This window comes from Gasterosteus aculeatus, chromosome 13, assembly GCF_964276395.1.
Source record: "Gasterosteus aculeatus chromosome 13, fGasAcu3.hap1.1, whole genome shotgun sequence".
Classification (NCBI taxonomy): Eukaryota; Metazoa; Chordata; class Actinopteri; order Perciformes; family Gasterosteidae; genus Gasterosteus; species Gasterosteus aculeatus.
In genome coordinates this window covers 20,239,942-20,254,879 of record NC_135701.1, presented here as the reverse complement: position 1 = coordinate 20,254,879, position 14,938 = coordinate 20,239,942, and the positions used below count along the sequence as shown (strand labels likewise).

General features: G+C 44.0%; 3 protein-coding genes across 4 annotated transcripts; all 3 read right to left on the bottom strand.

Annotated features, from left to right (window-relative positions):
- Positions 1-413: 413 nt before the first annotated feature.
- suds3 (SDS3 homolog, SIN3A corepressor complex component) lies at positions 414-6,733 on the bottom strand. Of its 2 annotated transcripts, none has more exons than XM_040195790.2 (12): positions 5,722-6,733; positions 4,861-4,930; positions 4,700-4,755; positions 4,433-4,504; positions 3,925-3,944; positions 3,658-3,814; positions 3,318-3,413; positions 3,096-3,157; positions 2,994-3,015; positions 2,125-2,230; positions 1,294-1,378; positions 414-1,205 (listed from the first exon to the last, which is right to left on the bottom strand). In XM_040195790.2, exons 1-12 carry the CDS (start codon positions 5,735-5,737, stop codon positions 1,107-1,109), a joined length of 861 nt encoding a protein of 286 aa, XP_040051724.1. In that variant the 5' UTR covers positions 5,738-6,733; the 3' UTR covers positions 414-1,106. The 2 variants fall into 2 exon arrangements, with proteins under 2 accessions (XP_040051724.1, XP_040051723.1); XM_040195789.2 differs by having other exon boundaries at positions 6,538-6,712.
- Positions 6,734-7,199: 466 nt separating this feature from the next.
- LOC120814224 (zinc-binding protein A33-like) lies at positions 7,200-8,865 on the bottom strand. The gene has a single exon (XM_040169633.2). It carries the CDS (start codon positions 8,725-8,727, stop codon positions 7,270-7,272), a length of 1,458 nt encoding a protein of 485 aa, XP_040025567.2. The 5' UTR covers positions 8,728-8,865; the 3' UTR covers positions 7,200-7,269.
- A 4,160-nt stretch (positions 8,866-13,025) lies between these two features.
- On the bottom strand, positions 13,026-14,938 carry LOC120814187 (zinc-binding protein A33-like). Its single transcript, XM_040169601.2, has one exon. It carries the CDS (start codon positions 14,921-14,923, stop codon positions 13,466-13,468), a length of 1,458 nt encoding a protein of 485 aa, XP_040025535.2. The 5' UTR covers positions 14,924-14,938; the 3' UTR covers positions 13,026-13,465.

Here is a 14,938-nt window from a genome sequence, read left to right as displayed (position 1 = left end):
TTTTTTTAATTAACCCCCGAAGGATATGAGTCGAGTCTGAAAAATACACAGCAATTCAAAATGATTTTCTCCTGACTAATAATAATTAATAACAATTATATTAGCTTTTTTTACCATGAGAACGTTCTGTGGATATTGTTGAACAGTATTCGAAAACAGTTTTACATTTGGATGTCAATGTTTTACTGTAAATAAATATATTTGTATACTCATGTTTTACAGCCGCTATGATCAATATTTCTGTCAACGCATAAAGAGCTTGTGTGAAAGGCGTCTCTTGTAATAACTTTATGGTTTTCTTGGGCCACAGCTTTGCTGTTTTGACAGATTTACGGTCATCTGCTTTCAGCGAGAAAGCTCTAGAAATCAGAACAGTACGACAAATATAGTGCAAGGGAACTATTACAGAAATATTAAATTCAGAAAACATTTTAATAAAATGTGACGGTACAAATCAATTTATTCCTCCGAACGCAAATACAGTCAAACTTGTTCAGAGGGGATGAAAAGAAACACTCTTTTTTTTTTTTTAAACAAAAAAGGAAACTAGGGTTTTATACAGAGGGCTTTCAAGAAAAACAATCATCGGCTATTTCTCAACGACAAAAAAAAAAGGCTTTGTTTAAAAATAAATGACCTCGGACTTCTGGTTCACGGAAAGTGTGACTCCTTCGGTCAAAGCGTTCATGGTCGTCATGGTGATCACCCAAAGCTCTTCTCTTTCCCCGGGTTACTTTGTCACACGTCGCCGGCGAGATACTTTAAAAAGCTTGAAGACCGTTCCTGTGGGTCAAAGTGACACTGTCGCAGAAAAATAACTTAATGATAAATGCGAAGAGGACAGAATTGGGGGGGCGGGGGGCACTGACCGCTGCCTCAGGCGAGCCACACAGTGACGAATAATGCTGGGAAGCAGTCAGTTACCTCTTGAGTTACGATTTGGTTTATGTGGGAATACAGATACAATCTGGAGGGACGTACTTGGCCACAAAATACTGTGTTTGTGTGTAATGGAGGGTAGTGAACAGAATAACAGGCCAAACGGGAGAATATGGAGACAACGGATGGATGGATGGACAGATGGGGGAGGGGGGGGGGGGGGTATTTCATGCAGCCGACCGCCGACGGATGACAAACGCTCCCCTCTGCAGCTGTCCCAGGTAGATCCTCATCTTCGTACTGTCGCTCGTCTTCCTCACCCAAATCTGGAGGGCAGAGAGCAGACATTTAGAAACGTGCCACCTTCGTGTTCAACCCCAAAACAACGTTCCCTTCTCACCACACAGCACTCACCTCATTGGTCCCCACTGAGCTGATGACACAGCTGATCTTTGTGTTGTCCTTTGACTCCAGGTAGATGGCCTGGCTCTTGTGGTACCTGTCGGCAGGAAAACACCACAAACAAACCACTGCGGGTGAGAAATGAGAGCTGGGCGTGAGGCAGGACAGGTTCCTCAAGGGGAGTAGACAGCATTTCTCTTGAGATGGCACCAAACAGATAAGTGGACAGGAAATGTTCTTTATTTTATCTAATTGGCGCCACACAGTGGGACCGATCCGCGGGAGGAGACTGAAGACCGACGCTTCTGATCATTAAGGACCCACCAAAGGCTTTACCGGTCTAAGAAGCATAACAAGAAAAATAAGATAAGAAAAAACAAGACTTCACAGCAGCTCTCAACTCTCTGTGTGCATCAGCAGCTAATAGGACCGAGTGCCATTACTGGTACCCTTCTTCACACGACCTTATGTTCTGACACACGTCTGACGCAGAGCTCTGCTCTCAAACAAAAAGGTCATGAGAGCCGCGTGTGGTCAAGGATTCCCATTCTCTTTATCTCTGCATCGCTCTGATTCTAATGCAGCCACCGTCTCGGAATATGCATTTATGTTTTTATTGTGGCTTCAAGCACCGGCGCTGAACAAATGCCTCTTTCTGTAGCGTGGAACAGAAAGAAAGGTCGCAATCAAAAGAAGAAAGAAAAAAAGGATCGTCCCTTTGAAGGACCGGAGAGAACCGCCAGAGACGTCCAACGCGTGGCAACGTGTCCCTCTAGTGGTGAGGGTGGGGGGGTGGAGTGGGATTGAGACGTCACTTCAGAGTGAAAGGCGGCAGGAACTCACCATCGTTTGTCGTAGTAGAGCTTCCCCTCCTCGATGCGGGCCTCGTAGCGCTGGGAGGGGCTCTCCATGGGGGCGGAGGGGACGTGCTCCGGGGACGAGGGAGACACTGAGAGGGAGAAGAAAAACAAGCACTATAGGCCGCACTTAAAAGCCTTCAACTTTCTCAAAAAACGACAGTGCGCCTTATAATCTGCAGCGCCTTATATTTGCATTAATTCTGGTTTTGCTTACTGACCTCTAAGCAATTTTGTGTGGTAGAAGGCGCCAAGTCAAAATGTTTTAGTACGGCTTTGTTAAACTACAAAGCCGCGCCGCTTGCCGCATTACGGCGACCGTAGCCAGGGTCGGGGATGCCTGGGCTAAGATATCGGTCTCAAATGTGGTCCGAGCTTTCACGAAGACCGGAGTCGTCACTGAACTGCCGGCTAACAGCAGCGACACTGACTCGGATAACGACGAGAGGGATTCGGGCATGTTGAATGCCGTAATTGCACAACTGTTAAACTCGGGACACTGAAGGTGAAGAATTTGAAGGATTTGTGGACGAGGAATAAACTGGAAAGGTGAGTGTATTGTGTTGTATTTTACGTGTTATAACTGAACAATTGAGTTTTTGTGAATACGCTCATTAACATTTGAATAATGTTGAGTTATTGTGAACGTGTTTAAGTTTGACTGACTGACTTATCTGACTGTGTTTAAAAAGAATTTATAAAGAATGGACCAGGTGGGGTGTCCCCCCTATTAGTCAATTTATCTGTCATCAGATTAGATAGACATGGGAGCATCGGGCAACTCAACGACAATTTATGCCCCTTTAAGTACTGAATGCATTGTGCTTTAACTGCTGAAGACGAGCATCGACGTACCTGGTCGTTTTGGTGATTTAAGCTGTAAAAGAAGGTGCAAAAACGTTACAAGACATAATTGGAGGAAAATACTAATCATGCACAGTATCGAGCAACACTTACCTTATTAAGTGTTCTTAAATCTTCCATAATCTGATCATCTGTTAACAAATAATTTAGCTGAGGTTTGAAGAGTTAAGGATGGCATTTTTCAACACTGTGTAGCTGACAAAACATATCCCTTCATATTCAAAACGTATCTTCAGATAATGAAAGTGTTACACGTACAAGTAATACTGTACTTTTACAATTTAAAGAGAGACTCAAGGTCTACGTGAAGGATATCTGGTGCAGGTTTTCTCCGTTTGTCGGGTATTGGGACGGGATCGTTGGGCCGTCTCCTCAGCTTCCGGGTCATGATGGGTTTCACCTCCATCGAATCTATGTGCGGGCAAAAAACAGCAAACTGAGATCCAACAATAACACACGAACCTAGGAAAGCACAACCTTTGTGGTTCATGAAAAACAAACACAGCACAATAAAAGTCCAAAAGAGCCGACATCAGCATCTGAAATGATCTCAGCGGCTTTAAATCGGACAATTAAACATTCAAATGTGTTGAGAATAGTTCTCACTCCCAATCACCGCTTCTGCAGAGCGATTCCCCGATTAATGATCTCTTACCGCCTGTCAGCTCCATTGTTAATTTTTCGTTCTCGATCATCTTCTTCTTCTCTTCCAACTCTGCAATTAAGTTTTCCTTCAGCTCAACCTTTTTATCGTCAAACTCTTTGACCGCTGCCTTCTTCTCCTTGATGTAATTCCTCTCCACCTGCTCCGTCTGCACGAGGACGAGAAACGGAAGAGAGGTTTAATCGCAAGATCAGAACAACTTGACTGTATAGAAACTACATCGGTGAGGAAGGAAGAATTATTATTAGTTGTGCTCACCTCAAGTTGGAGAAACAGATCTGTAAAGGGAACAAAATTAAGATATTTTACGAACAGATAATATGGACTTGGTGCTTTAAATTCTGGCACAAAGAAAAAGATGAGAGTGCTTTTAGACAAAAAGTTGATCTTCACGTTTACTAAATGATGAGGTCTGGGTTTACTTCATTAATCCTCTCGTCATTTGTTTTGTTCGCCTTGAATGCTTCTTTAGTCACACTGTCAATCTCAACCCACCTGTCGACGTTGCACCAAATGACTGATAAAAAATAGCATTAATGCATTAGTACCAACACTAATATTTGTAAATCCATAAGCTCTTGGATTCGGGACGTTTTTCTTTTTTTCCGCTCCTATTTCCCATCTGCCAGCGGTTTATTTGCAGCATAAAGGATTAGCATTGTTCTCTACTGGCAACGAGGAAAGAAGTTAAAGTTCTCCCAGATCGTAGAAATCTTCTGAATGCAGCGGAAGCGAAGCACAGTGTGGTTCGTCTCTCAATACTTGCCGGCATTTCGTAGCCTCTCTTTGTACTGCTGGTCGAGCTTCTTCATCCTCTTCTGATACTCCTGCAGCGTCCCTGCAAAGAGCGAGTGTAAAACACCCCAAATAAAGATGCAGAGAATCATTACTTTTGCTTTAGAATTTTCATGGTATTGTCATAATACGACTAAAGAATCTCTAATGAAAATAAACACCAATCAATGATCACTAAGATCCCATCCGGCGAGGTGAAGAGAAGCAGTCGATTCCTGACACACAAAAAGTGGATTACCTTCTTGTAGTTGCAGCAACTGTCTTTTCAGAGATGCCAGCTTGTCTTGGTACATTCTGCAACAATATAAAAACGCAGAGCTGAAACCACAAAACTTTAAAAACTCTCAACACCTTTTCATTAAAGTTAAAACAGCTGATCCACAATCGACAAACACTCACTGCTCTTTGATTTCAACATAGTCGTCCTCGTCGTGCTTGGCGAGGTCCGTCTCACTGGCATCTTCCGTGTCTGGAACAAGGTGGTGACAGGAGAACAATTTACATCCAAAAAGCAAAAGTCCTTCTCGCCTAAACATCTAAAAGCCGAAGTTCTGTTTACTCAAGAAGCTGACACACGTGCTCCTTTCCGCGTGCTCGACCACCACGTCGTTATGCGGCTTCTGTCTTAAACGTCAGTCGAGGGACGTGCGTGGCACCGGTGAGGTAATGGTGAACACCCCCGGTTGGTTGGGATAGGACACCGGGGGGGGGAAAGAGAGACGAGCTTGTCCGGGATGATCGTGCATTATTTATTCTCGGGTCGACAGCAGGATGGAGTTTAGCTTGACAAGGCGAATCCTCGATGAGAGGCTTCATTAGCTGCTCGTTGGAGTCTCTCGCATTTGCCGCATGGTGGAGATTAGTCCGAAAACGGTGCCCGGCTAACTTCGTACCGTCCGTCCGACGCGGCGGCGGCTCTCCCCGGTGCGAAGCTAGCACGCTTATGCTAATGTGATGTGGCAAACCCGAGAGGGCCGAGTTAATACGCGCCGGTTAACCCGGGTCAGACAGTGTCACCTTCTAAAAAAATTAAAAAAAAACGAGAAGGGCAGGGCCCGGTCGCGTTAAGCTGACACGGCAGCTTTCTTTTTCGGTTAGCATGAACGTGCTAGCTCGGGTTAGCTCGGGCTCGCTGTTAAACAGTAACGCGGTTCTCGCGCAGCCGGCCACAGCGGCACCGTCGACATTCCCGGAGGAGGTAAAAAAAATAAAATAAGTCCAGCTGGTCGCTCGGAAGTAAATGTCAGCGAACTAGCTAACCTGGTAGTGCTGTCATCGCCTCTCGTCTTTCCTCTCGCCGCTATCCGTCCCGTCTCATTGAATGGTGTGAAGGGGGCAGTGCGGCGGTCACGGCGCGCAGGGGTTCGCCTGCCTCGCCGACCTGTCAATGCTCGATGCTAACGTTGCGTAGCTACTCGGCTAATGTGACGCCGTGTAACCCGTTTGGAAGACGTTTGAGCACAACCGCTTTCGCCCAGGTGAGCTGCGGCATAGCCGAAGCTAACGGCACGGATTTAATGTGCAATACTGTAAGGCGAAATTACGCCGTTAAAGCAGGGTTTAATACTCTAAAGTAACGCCAGTATAAACGCTGGCTAACTTTACTTTAGCTTTTAAACCGATTTAAGTTTGTTCTCATTATTGTCGGTAGCCGTTGGCACAATTTTTCTAATGAGCACCGGTGACGCTGAACCGGTTTAAGCAGCGTTAGTTGACGTTAGTTTGCACCACCCGCTCCTGGCATGTTCATCGAAGGGGCAGGGACCTGATCGTCGGTGGTGGGGTAACGTTAGCTAACTTGTTATGTAGCATGTAAGCTAACTTGTTATGTAGCATGCAAGCTAACTGCGTGTGACTACGGCTAGCCGTCTCGTTTAGGGTGCAGGCGGACCGAATTTAAGGTTAGAAATGCAAATTCAAACCGTTTTAAATCGTTTGAAGACTGTAGAATTCTTCAAAACGCGAAATTAAAAATCTAGCAGATTAGCGTAAGTAACCGCGCGCTTCCGTTTCTTTTCCACGAGCAGACAGAGCCCTACTTGTCAGGGAGCTTTGGGTCAATTATTCTAACGTTACCTTCCTCCGAGTCTCTTCCCCTGAAACTTCGGTCATCGTCGTCATCCACGCTGTCAAGTTCTTCCTCGTCGTTGTAATAATCCACCATAGGCGACAGCAAAGTCGAAGCCATTTAATCGCCTGGAAAAATGTAAACAAACACAAATTTAACAATCGATTTGTGTTTTGCAGCTTGCTTGGAACGGCGCCTACAAACTGAAGGACCCCCGACGAACAAGCTGCCTGACTGTCCGCCTGTAGACAATGTCAACAGTATTAACGTCCAATATAGATGTATATTATCTCTTCATTTTATATGTCAAATATTGTAAATCATAATGTTGTGATAACGAATACCTAACAATGATTAGCTTGTGTATTTATCTGCATTGCAATATACATTCAAGTATTTGTTCAGGCATGTTGCCGAGCATCAGGTCTTGTGGGGGCTCTTTGTTTTGGCTCCCACTTTTCTTGCTTTCCGTTTAGGTTTTCTACACTCTCTTGTTCAGAAAGATATAAATACATTATTCTGCATCATCATCTGCAAATAAAACACCTGAAGGAACCGAACCATTTATTCATGAAACTGAACATTACCCTATGAAACACAATGAATAACTTGTTTAATGTTAAATATAAATAAGGTCTGGCACAGACATTGTTCTGCTTATTTATACTTTAGTTTCTCATTCTAAAATTTGAAAATATTTACAACAAGAACCAAATAACTATAATAAACATGCTGATGAATCACTTTGACTTCACCACCTTCACTGAACATGACAGAGAAACATCAGTTTGACAGATTTTGATATCAGCAGTTTTAGCATCACCAGAGTCTCCAATACTAAACCATGGGAAGAGTTTCTCAGTGAAAGTGTCTCTGAGAGTACAGATGTGAGTCGTGTCTTCAGGGTTGTAGAAGGACACGTCCCCCCTGTCATAGTCCAGCTGGACTCTGATCCTCTGGAGACTCTTCTTCACTCTGACAGTCTGACCAGCTCCATTAGTGTATTTTCCACTGTAAAGAACTAAACACCAGACTCCATGTTTTGGTGAACCATATCTCTTTCCCTTCCTGTCAACTGACTCTTTAACCAAACCTACAAGCCAGTGAGGATGGTCTCCCACCTCCACCTCCCAGCTGTGTTTTCCTGAGCTGAAGCCCTCAGAGCCCAGAACCTCTGGATACTTAGTGAATCTCTCTGGATTATCAGGAAGCTGCTGGTCTGTGTCTCCATGTCTCACACTGGTCAGATCATCAGACAGATAGAGATCATTGGCTGCAGTGTTTGGGTCCAAAATGACAGGACTGAATTGGACCTGGTCCTTCATCTTCTCCCAGACTCTGAAGGACAGGTTTCCCAGGTGTTTGGCCACATCTATCAGCGCTCCTGAGACCAGCTGTGGATCTGTCAGTGAGCTCTGGACTCTGGCTCTGGTCTGAGTGGCTTTATAACTGCTGAGGAACGACACCTTGTCTTTCTGCAGGTCTTCTTCAACAGCAGAGATGCTGTCTGACAGAGAGGAGATCTGCTCCTCAATCATCTTCATCTCTCTGCTGATGGTCTTCCCCTTCTGCTCCTCTTCCTTCCTCAGAGCTGCCAGTCTGGACTCCTCTTCCTCTCTCAGGAACTGGTGGAGCTTGTTGAACTCTGCTCTGATCTTCCTCTCTGTGGACACCAGCTGCTCCTTGGAGAGTTCAATCACTTCATTGTATGTTTTCTCCACTTGTTGGTGTTTGTCCCTCTTGTCCTGCAGAGACTCCAAGTCAGATCTCAGCTGGTCCTTCAGGTTCCTGACTGCTTGTTCTAGAGGAACCACCTTGTGACTCTGGTGGAGTGAGAACTCACAGACAGGACACACAGCTTTCTGCTCGTCCTCACAGAACAGCTTAATCGCTTCTCCATGTTCACAACACACCACCTCCACCTTCGTCTCTCCTTTTTCTATTTCAGTTGATCCAGTTTTCTTTCTCCCAGCAAACGAGTCGGCCAGTTCCTTCAGTGAAAAATTCACCAAAGGATTATCTTTAGAGGATTTTCTTTTACAGATGGGACAGTTCTTGTTTCCAGCTTGTTCCCAGAATCGCTGCAGGCAGCTTGAACAGAAGCTGTGGTTGCAGCTCAGAGACACGGGATCTCTGAACGTCTCTGAACAAACATGGCAGCTCAGGAAACTTTGAACAACAGCGATTTTTTCAGCCATTTGCTCTGAATGATCAAATCTGACTCTGAATTACAGATCTCGATGGTTCTGATCTTGTTTAGTAGAGATTTCTCACCCTGTGATGCGTCTCTGGGCTCCGTTCAGCAACGTCGAAGCAAATCAGCTTTAAGTTTCACTTTCTCGTCTTTTATTGTTGTGATGGGTAAAACTCCCTCTACCTGTTTGGCCACACCACCCTACTTAGTAATTCCCAATAGGTGAGGCCAGATCACTTCCTGGTTCCCCTTAAATGTAGGTTATGCCCCAGGTTCTCCCAGCTCCACATTGGTCTCAGGAACGACTACATCTAGTCAATGTCCAGGACTGAGCGCCAAAGGGGAGTTACAGAGCTCCCACCCCATCCGTGCAGCACTCACCATGTGTGGCTGTATAATGTGCAATTCCCAGGAACGGGGGAATTGATGTTTGCTTCTGGTGCTGTAGCTGAGCTCTAGCCACTGCTGTTTTTGCCCCTTTGCAAATATATTTTGTATTTATGGTCACCTTGTTTTATTTATTATTTTGATTATGAATTGTTTGTTTTCTCCCCATTGTTTAGTCTGTTTTCTTTTCCTTTGCAAACCAACTGGAGTGAGTCCTACTCTGGGGTCCTCTCAATGCCAGAACAGGTGGGCTGGTCATAGGTTTATGGGTGGTGGCTCACTAGGTGGAGGGCTTCCTCATTCTTAGTTTATTTGGCATGTTTTATATTTGTTGTGTTCTAATTTGTGTCTTTTGCTTTGCTGTGTTTGACTTTTCCTTTTTGGTACCTGGTGGTGGCCCCTTTTCCCTCCACTCCCCCACTCCTTTAGGCCTCCCTTATACAGTCACCTTGTGCTGGTAAAACACCTCAGTGTAGCGACATTTTTAGCATAGAGAAGACATTTTGTAATAAAAGCCTTATTTTTAAACTGAGACTGTGTTATTTAACCAACATGAAGCTTACCTATAAATAAAACTGGACACTGTTTGAAACTAGAAATTAACCTCTCTGCTCCCTTTGTTAAAAATAAGATCCTATATTCATATGTGGTATTCTCTGGGTTGTCTCATCGCTGCCCCGGTCACATTGTGTAAGAAGCTGACATTTCCTTTAGTTACCAACAGGTGGTGATGTTTGATATGTACTCAGATTTTACTCCAGCTTTCCACAAGGAGTGAGGGAGAATTTTTACTTTTAAATAAACACATTGAAATTAATTGAATTTGCAACTATACTATAAAAACACTTTAAAAGACAATGTTTTACAAAGTAGTTTAAACGTTATGGGAAATAATCACCAGGTCAAATTGTGTGTGTTACAAGCAGTGTTTGAAAGATTACATCCTCATTGTAATCAAATGACAGTGAAAAATAATATAAATTAATAATGTCAATCAATAAAAGACTGTAGAGGAACATTGGGTTATTTAACATTACACACTGACTGAATGAAACTTACGCTCATCAGACATCCAGGCCACCTGAAATCGGACTAAGTATCTTTTCTTTAAACCAGTCTGCTAAATTTGTTGTTGATTCTAGTGTTTTAAGTCAATTTGATTGCTGATTTGTTTTAGCTCGTGCCGTTTTTACTGCCAGTTCTCTCTGTTTGCAGTTAACTTGATTGCTAGTTTGCTGAATCTCGTTCCGTTTTTAGTCCCAGTTGGTGGTATAGACTCTACTATTAAGTTAACTGCTAGTGTGCCCTCCTAACTTTGCTAGGTTTGATCCGATCTCAGTCTGTTTTGCCTTTTCTTCTGAAGCAGAAAACACTTGAATCCTTAAACACTCAGTTTGTCAAAACGCCACATGGTGATTGTTCACTGGTTAGGGTGTCAGGCGATTGTTGTTTTGCATTTTGAGGAGTTTCTGCTGAGGGCAATCGACCTTTTGTCTCCTAAGTCGTCAGTGCATCGGAAAGGAGATGGCGTAAATATAAAAGACCTGATGACCTGCTCGAATTTCAATCTCTTCTCTCCTCTTTTTCTGCTTCTATCTCTGCGGCCAAAATCTCTTTCTACCAATCCAGAATTGAATCTTCATTCCCTAACCCCAAAAATCTTCTCCAACCTCCTCGAACCCCCTAGTGCTCCTCCACCCTTCTTCCGGGTGACTTTGTCAGCTACTTTACCAAAACAATTGCTGGCATACGCTCCTCTTTCTCAAACCCACCTCTACTCGTGTCCCACCAACTTCACCCCTATCGCCCTCACTTTCCTCCTTCACCCCCCTGTAACCACATCCTTACCCTAGAGGCGCACAGCTGCTGCTGTGGAGTAAACACAAAACATGCACACATAGGGAAACCAGCAGGTTTAAAAGCCAGTTGTGGTGTGATGGAAAGTGTGTTAAGTCATTGAAAAGTCATGAATATCCATTGTTCAGAATGCGTATGAACCTTATGTATCATAATTGTACCACTGTCTTGGTGTGTTCGGGCCGCCAAGCAGGTGCTCTAGGAGGCTATTATGGCATCAAAGACATTAAAGTAGAAACTATCAATGAACTCACAAGTTCAATGGATGCAATAATTTTTTAAGTTGACATCAAAGAAGACCTGTTAAGATGTTTTTGATTAAAACTTTTTATGATTTCAGTAAATATGACCTACTGCTGCAAATTCAACAAATGACCATTTTTAGTTCTTTACAACCTATAAAATCTTAACTGTGAAATAATTTGGAACACTGCATTTTGAGTTTTTTTTTATTGAAAAAAATATACATTGGGATTTGGGTTTGTTCAATAAAATTTGAATTATACTCTAACAATTGATGACTTAAATTATACTGACTGACTGTGCATTACCATTTAGGAAAATCTGCTCATTTACATTTGCACTTTTTGTCTTAGGTCAGAAGACTGCAGTCTGCAGGAGGACGAGCCGAGACTGCAGGATCTGCATTGCCCACAAAGGACAGGATTACACGCGGCGGCACCAAAACACCTGGTTAACAATAGAACTGTCAAACATCTGCTCTCCCATTCATCTCCTTCCTGTTGTCAAAGAAGAAACAATTTAATCAACACAGATGTGCTAATGAACTTGAGAGACCCCCACGTCTGACATTTAATCTTGTTTGAAACGTGTTGTCCTAAAACTTTAGTCTTATTTCAGGTGAGTTGAAAGGGTCTAAACACAGAGAAGTCTGACATCACAAACAGGAAGACGAGTCATATTGTAAAATGAGTAACACACTGAAAATTCGCCATCACGTGTCTCATCCAGCAACAGTGTTGATGCCCAGTTGACAGTAAAAGGTCAAAAGCTACCTGAAGGTGTTGTACTGTCCAAAGGTGTTGTTCTTCTTGTGTGTTTCAATCCTTGAAAGTATTAAAATTAAATAAGATCCACATGTTTGAAATGAGGGCGGCACGGTGGCGTGCTGGTTAGCACTGTTGCCTCACAGCAAGAAGGTCCTGGGTTCGATTCCGCCCAGTGGCCTTTCTGTGTGGAGTCTGCATGTTCTCCCCGTGTCTGCGTGGGTTCTCTCCGGGTTCTCCGGCTTCCTCCCACAGTCCAAAGACATGCTCTGGGGATCAGGTTAATTGGGGACTTTAAATTGCCCGTAGATGTGTGAATGGTTGTGTGTCTCTGTGTAGCCCTGCGATTGGCTGGCGACCAATCCAGGATGTACCCTGTCTATTGCCCAAAGTTGGCTGGGATGGACTCCAGCGACCCTGTGTGCAGGATAAGCGGTTTGACAATGGATGGATGGATGTTTAAATGAGGGAGGACACAGTATCACACACCTGCAGCTAACTGGCTGCATTTACTTTGCATGACAGTCACCTGGACACTGTTTATTAGTGTTTTTATTTTAACTTGGTTCCTCATTTTCTCCTGAATGCTGTTAAACTCTGTCTATTCTCTCAGCGTATGAAGACTTTTATCTCTAGATGATACAACACACACAGCTAAACCTGTTTTGGAGATGATGATGTTGATGATGTGGCACTATGGGAGGATGTTGACAGTGATGATGACGGTGATGAAGATGCTCTCCTCTGGGGCCCCGTGTTGTCGCTGCAGAACGTGGCCCTCGCGTAGCTCAGAGAACACGAGGAGCACCAGGACTGAGTGGAGCTTCACTGAGAGGCAGCAGAGAGAGAAGGAGCTCCAGCAGGGGGCGCAGTCACACAACGTGAGGCACAGACACACACAGACGGCGCAATCCTCAACCGATTATTGCACAATAGAATCCACTTCAAGGTTCAGCACTAAAAGACACAAAGTTAAAGTCAATGTCACTTTTTATCAGAGTGTTATGCTTTTCACATGGGCTCATACAGATAAAACTGAAGAAAATGTCAACAGTCACATTTAGTGAATAAAAGTTCAATTTTCTTTCAGTTGTTCAGGCACAGAAATTTGTTTAATTTCCCTGTGCACACATGCACACCTGGTTAACAATAGAACGGTCAAACATCTGCTCCCCCTTCATCTCCTTCCTGTTTTCAAAAGACAATATTTGATGTTACCTTATGTTTAAAGGTAGAAACATGACTACCAAATATCCACCTTTGCAAACTTAACGTTGTTGTTCTTTAGAAAAAAGTATTTATAAATTTAAAAACAAAATGATCACAGTAAATCTACTTGTATGTACTTGTCTGAATATTTACACCAAAAACACTATTTAAACAGTATCCCTCACACACATAGTTCTGCTTATTTATACTTTAATTTTTCATTCTTTAATTTAAAAATATTTTCAGAACACAACAACAAACTATAATAAACATGCTGATGAATCACTTTGACTTCACCACCTTCACTGAACATGACAGAGAAACATCAGTTTGACAGATTTTGATATCAGCAGTTTTGGCACCAGACCTTCCAATATAAAAATATGGGAAGAGTTTCTCAGTGAAAGTGTCTCTGTGAGTGTAGATGAGAGTCGTGTCTTCAGGGTTGTAGAAGGACACGTCCCCCCTGTCGTAGTCCAGCTGGACTCTGATCCTCTGGAGTCTCTTCTTCACTCTGACAGTCTGACAGATTCCATTAGTGTATGTTCCACTGCGATAGAATAAACACCAGATTCCATTGTCTGGTAAAGCACCCATCTCTCCCTTCCTGTCAACTGACTCTTTAACCAAACCTACAAGCCAGTAAGGATGGTCTCCCACCTCCACCTCCCAGCTGTGTTTCCCTGAGCTGAAGCCCTCAGAGCCCAGAACATCTGCATACGTAGTGAATCTCTCTGGATTATCAGGAAGCTGCTGGTTTGTGTCTCCACATCTCACACTGGTCAGATCATCAGACAGAGAGAGAAAGTAGTTTGCAGTGTTTGGGTCCAGAATGACAGGACTGAAGTGGACCAGGTCCTTCATCTTCTCCCAGACTCTGAAGGACAGGTTTCCCAGGTGTTTGACCACATCTATCAGCGCTCCTGAGACCAGCTGTGGATCTGTCAGTGAGCTCTGGACTCTGGCTCTGGTCTGAGTGGCTTTATAACTGCTGAGGAACGACACGTTGTCTTTCTGCAGGTCTTCTTCAACAGCAGAGATGCTTTCTGACAGAGAGGAGATCTGCTCCTCAATCATCTTCATCTCTCTGCTGATGGTCTTCCCCTTCTGCTCCTCTTCCTCCCTCAGAGCTGCCAGTCTGGACTCCTCTTCCTCTCTCAGGAACTGGTGGAGCTTGTTGAACTCTGCTCTGATCTTCCTCTCTGTGGACACCAGCTGCTCCTTGGAGAGTTGGATCACTTCATTGTATGTTTTCTCCACTTGTTGGTGTTTGTCCTTCTTGTCCTGCAGAGACTTCAAGTCAGATCTCAGCTGGTCCTTCAGGTTCCTGACTGCTTGTTCTAGAGGAACCACCTTGTGACGCTGGTGGAGAGAGATCTCACAGACAGGACACACAGCTTTCTGGTCGTCCTCACAGAACCAATGAGGGACTTCTGGATGTTCTTCACACACCACCTCCACCTTCTTTTCTCCTCTTTTTTTTCTCCCAGTTGATCCAGTTTTCTGTCTCCCAGCAAACGAGTCAGCCAGTCCCTTCAGTGGAAAATTCACCCAAATATTATCTTTAGAGGACTTAGTTTTACAGATGGGACAGTTCTTGTTTCCAGCTTTTTTCCAAAATCGCTGCAGGCATCTTGAACAGAAGCTGTGGTTGCAGCTCAGAGACACGGGATCTCTGAACGTCTCTGAACAAACATGGCAGCGCGGGAAACTTTCCAAAACTAAAATCTTCTCAGCCATTTTCTGACTTTTTCA